Source organism: Channa argus, chromosome 6, assembly GCF_033026475.1.
Source record: "Channa argus isolate prfri chromosome 6, Channa argus male v1.0, whole genome shotgun sequence".
Lineage (NCBI taxonomy): Eukaryota > Metazoa > Chordata > Actinopteri > Anabantiformes > Channidae > Channa > Channa argus.
The window spans coordinates 28,684,373-28,689,415 of record NC_090202.1 but is presented as its reverse complement, the minus strand read 5'-3'; the positions used below and the strand labels follow the sequence as shown (position 1 = coordinate 28,689,415).

General features: G+C 39.0%; 1 protein-coding gene across 1 annotated transcript; it reads right to left on the bottom strand.

Annotated features, from left to right (window-relative positions):
- Nucleotides 1-239: 239 nt before the first annotated feature.
- On the bottom strand, nt 240-4,729 carry sst1.1 (somatostatin 1, tandem duplicate 1). The gene is made up of 2 exons (XM_067508796.1): nt 4,504-4,729; nt 240-651 (listed from the first exon to the last, which is right to left on the bottom strand). Exons 1-2 carry the CDS (start codon nt 4,648-4,650, stop codon nt 430-432), a joined length of 369 nt encoding a protein of 122 aa, XP_067364897.1. The 5' UTR covers nt 4,651-4,729; the 3' UTR covers nt 240-429.
- Nucleotides 4,730-5,043: the final 314 nt, after the last annotated feature.

Genomic DNA, 5,043 nt, shown 5'->3' with positions numbered 1-5,043 from the left:
CTGTGGAATCAATAAAAACTTATTTTATTATCTGATCTGTTATCGCTGCCGCTCATGCAGAAACAACTGATTAAAAAGCAAGACACTGCTTCTCCTCTGTGATTGTTAACTTTCATTAACCGAGCTCAAGCTTTAATCAGCTCCAATAAAAAGCTGCAGCTCTTTGTCCTAATGAAGATTTTTATTTCCTCCCTTCCTCCTCCTCCTCATCCTCTGGCAGCAGCACACAGGGGCAAGTGTTTGTCTCAAACAGATTTTATTCAAAGCAACAATTAAAAATAGTTTCATCAGCTTTACATTCAGAAAGAATCAGCTCAGAAAAACCTAAAACACTTCATCCAAACTAATCATGGACAGTCTGATCCACACAGTGTCTGTACAGTGTCTGGAGGAGGAGGAGGAGGTGAAGATGGAGGGAAGAGGATGCTTTTAGCAGGAGGTGAAGGTCTTCCAGAAGAAGTTCTTGCAGCCGGCTTTTCTCTCCCGGGGGGCGAGCAGCGGCCCGCTGCCAGCGGCGGCTCGTTCTAGATCGACACGAACATCTTCAGGTTCTCCTTCACCCAGAGGGAAGTTCTCCTCCTCCAGAGCCTCATTCTCCACCTGCAGGAGGTCGGACAGGAGCATCTCCGCCAGTGAGGATCGAGATATGTCCTAAAAACACGAGGACAGAAATTTTAAAGACATAAACCAGAGAAGATGAGAGAGAGTAGTAGAAAGAATAAGGAAGTATTGAGAAGTCAGATAAATCCTAAAGTATCGTTGTCAGATCTTGATAAACTAACAGATAATGTCATGTGTAAAGTATCACATCATCAGCAAAACGCGATAACAGAAATTGTCGACTACAGTTTGACACAAAAACCTGAATCCAAAGGTAACTTTTACTTTTCATTGTCTCAACGTACAGGGACTGTTTGTCTCTCCACTAAAGTTACTGGGTTTTGTCTTGTGACGTGTTTGAAGAAACATTATCCATAGGATTTTAAGCTTTTTAAGTTTGTCAGATTATGTCTTCCTGCATCATCTAATCACAGCCACTGCTTAATGATGGTTAGTTAATTAAAGAAAGTTATTAACTCTCAATGGAAAATATAACTCAGCATAAATAATACGGATTTAAAATCACCTTGTGTTGTTTTAACTACTGATTGTGAAACTCTTTTTGTGTATCTATTTAGGGTATTCAGAACATATCTTGTTTCGATTTCTTTAAATCCACCTTTGCTAACAGCCCCGCTGTCCTACAGTAGCTATTTATGAAGCTATTAACATAAAACTATGCATTATTCAGGATTCCTCTGCTCTGATTGGCGGGGAGTGTGGCCTTTTCTTCTCACTCAGCCAATCAGAAAATAACCTAAACAACAATGCAAATTGTGTTACGCTGCACCTCAGTGATGTCTGCATCTGGTAACATGAGACTGTTTATATTGCAGAGGAAAAACCTGCTGTGACTTGATCCCAGTAATTGTTATCAGTCCAAATATCAGTCAATCAATATATATTAATAAATAGTTTCCCTGACTAGAGTGTTCTTAGTATTTTTTTATTATTATATTTAGTTTCTGATGGCACTTTAAGGTTATATAAAGATCGAGGTCGAGTTAATAGGGGCATTTTTAAACAAAGCTAACATTTCTCAAACCAAACTAAAGTGCTTTTGTTGCCCCAAAAATGAATCAAGCTTTTTTTGTGTGGCACTTTATGTACAGGTTCATGCAAGCAAATCCAGACCACATTCAGGTCTCTGGAGTCAAGCTGAGGCCTGTTGTGTGACAGTCCTGTGATTACGATTTCTACAAAAAACCCAATTTGTTTTTTGAGTTTGGTTTCATACGATTGTCAAGTTTAGAGACATGACTTCTCTAAATGAGTAACAGACAGGGGAAGAAAATTTTAACTTTTCAAAAATTTTAATTGGTGTTTACGTCTCAGTTTGCTCCTCATCGGCCTGTAAACTCAGCAGGTCCTGATGTTGTGACTGGTTGTTGTAGCACCGCAGGACCTTGCCTCAACCTCAATCCTTTCCAAAGCCTCTTTTCTTTGTGTGTTTCCCACAAGGCCAAAACCAGGCTCTTTATAATTTGGTTAAATTCAGCTTCAAAAACAATTAACAGTTAACTGCTAGAAACACGGTTCACAGCCTGACAACTACTCAAGCAGGTAATGATCAGTCATTGCTGAGTACGTCTGAGCAGCAGATGATTTGTATTTTGTTAGTGGATCATTAACAAACATGTCTGAGCTTTCCATAAATCACAGTTCATGTTGTGCTGAAAGCAGCTTGTGTTTGCACTTTTGAGTTTCCACATACAGTCGATCCCTCAGAACTACACTTATTTACTTTTGATGGGATCCTTCGCTCTGAATGTTAGAATAACAACTCACATCATATTCAGGTAAACAGGCTCTGTTTGTTTCATGGTGCAGCATGTCTCCATGTTCCTTCATTTCAGAACATAGTGATTGTGTGTAATTTAAACAAAATAACTAAAAATTAAGTAATGGCTCAGTTAGTAGAGTGGCTGCCTACCGACTATAGGGTCGGATGTTCGCGCCCTGCTCTTCCCGACTACATGTCGAAGTGTCTCTGGGCAAGAGACTGAACCCCCATCAGCCCATCCCCATCCTCAAGCCCGGTAGAAATTGGTGAGGGTTGCATCAGGAAGGGCATCCGGCATAAAAACTGTGCCAAATCAACATGCGGACAGAATGATCTGCTGTGGTGACCCTGACCTCACAGGATGAGCCGAAAGGACAAAAAAATAATAAGTAAAAATTTAAATTAAGTTGACTGGATGTAAATCACTTCTGCAGGACACTAATAAAATGCTTACTGCTACACTATTGGAGCAGCTAATGAAAACTTAAATAATAAAAATTCAGACAGAGACAGACCTGAATCTGTCTTCGACAGATCTTTTGCAGAAATACTTCTGAGTCGTGAGTGTGTCTCTGAGATGGACAGCGAGGCTGTGACTGTCTGTGCATGAATTAAAGACTGTAGTCGTCTCTGCAGAGGAAACCGGAAAAGAAAGAGGAGGACAACAGCAAATTCCAGAGACTGGTTTTGCAGGTTGATCACGTCTTCAAACGACCGTCTGAACGATGTGTCGCTCATATTCTTCTCTGTGTGACATTTATTACTTCCAACAGGAGAAATATTGTACTTCTTACTGCACTTCTTTATCTGCCAGCTGCACTAACTTTACAAATTAGTGTTTTTACAGACAATTATGATCATTTGCTATAAATAACAACAGTAATAATATATTACTTAATAATATTACGTAATATTCAATTCTTAATCACTGAACGTTTCACTGCTGACTCATTATTTGCTGATGTTAAATTGTTCACAAAATAATAAACGATAATGGAATAGTCTATTACTAATTACTTTAAATGAACAAATACAACAATAAAATTCAGTTTTCTCCATGAATCCATCCGTCATAATGATACAACATATTTAATATACATTAAAATACATTTAATTAAAAAATGTTCTCTATCATTGGTAGTTTTCCAGATAACACTTACATTTATATTTTATACAAGTTTTTAAGTTAGAGCTTTTACATTCTTTACATTTTCTTGTGTCTTTTGCTCATGTAACGATGTTAATCTCCACCAACAACACGAGTTTCTGTAAACCTCTGATCTGATCGTCAGCATGGAGCCACTGGTTTTACTTTATTTGGACCAGAACACTGCACATAAACCACCTGATGTGGACGTGAACCAGCTGCAGAACAGAGTCTTTACCATTTTGCAAGTAAAGTAAATTTATTATCAGCTGCCACTTTACTTCTGTTTACACATTATTTTTACTTGCAGTTTTGTATTTATATTGAGATGTTCAGGTTTCCTTATGCAAGTACAACAAATAAAAAACAGAAATAAATTAGATTTAGCAGCAAACATGATTTTGATTCATTATGTGGACTCCAGTTTTTTTTAAACTGAATCCATTCATTCAAAGAAAAACAAATGTTATGGGCTTCTGGTGAAAAAATAAAGACGTCTGAAAATTGGAAAATTTTAAATTTCAGTGTTTTAATATTTAAATAATTTGATGTTTAGATGTGCAACAGAGACTAGAAATAGTTCTGTCTAATTTTTGACATTAAATAGTAAAACACCTGAGAAAGAAAGAAATTTCAGGTAATGTCTCAGATGTGTTTTCCTCTTGTCAGTGTAAAGTCTTTGCCTGATTGTGTCACATCTAAAAGAAGCTAAAATTGTTTCTGAGTCTGAACGGAGCAGATTTCAGGTTGGTCACATACATTTTTCAGTCTCATGTCTGAAATTTATTTCCTCCCCTTTTAAACAAAATAAGAAATAAGTTTTAAAAAAGCGATTCTAAGTGAAACTTTAATTTTAGCAAACTGACAAATGTCAAAAGAAAAAGTTGTAATGTTTGATTTGATCCACTGCAGGAATGTGTCCGTGTCTCTGTCTGTGTCTGTGTCCGTGTGTGTGTCTGTGTGTGTGTCGGACCTGTTTGGAGCCCAGCAGCGGGGTCCGGTGCAGCAGCAGGCGGAGTTTGGCGTCTCTCTGCGCGGCGGAGGAGCAGCTGATGGAGGCGGTGAGTGAGAGGAGGAGCAGGAGGAGAAAGCGGAGGCGCGGGGAGGAGACCATCTTCATCACCTGTCTGTGTATCTGTCTGTGTGTCTATGTGGGTCGGAGTGGGTCGGCGGGTCTTCTGGGTCGATCCCCTTAGAGCGGCTCTTATAAAGCCCCGCTGACGTCACTGATCACCGAGTGTAGATGGGTGGGTGTTTGGGGGGGTGACTGATGATGATGATGATGATGTTTCCACTGCCTTTAGTGAAATGACCCGTTTCCAAACACTTTCCCTCCTCAGAGCTGCTCCTCACATTTACTGAGTCTGAGGAAACTGAGCTTTAATTTGACCAAATCAAACCAGCTTCCAGTCTGTGTGTGTGCAAAAGTAGTGGAACAGTAAGTTACTGTTTAAGGATGAATATCAGACACTACTGAACAACAACAACGAAAAAACACCTTTAGATCACCCAC

What these genes read in the sequence shown, in the direction of transcription:
- sst1.1 (XM_067508796.1), bottom strand. Translation starts at nt 4,650, where the DNA reads ATGAAGATGGTCTCCTCCCCGCGCCTCCGCTTTCTCCTCCTGCTCCTC. An exon ending in CGCTGCTGGGCTCCAAACAG is followed by an intron (nt 652 to 4,503) that starts GTCCGACACACA and finishes TCGTGTTTTTAG; the next exon opens with GACATATCTCGATCCTCACT.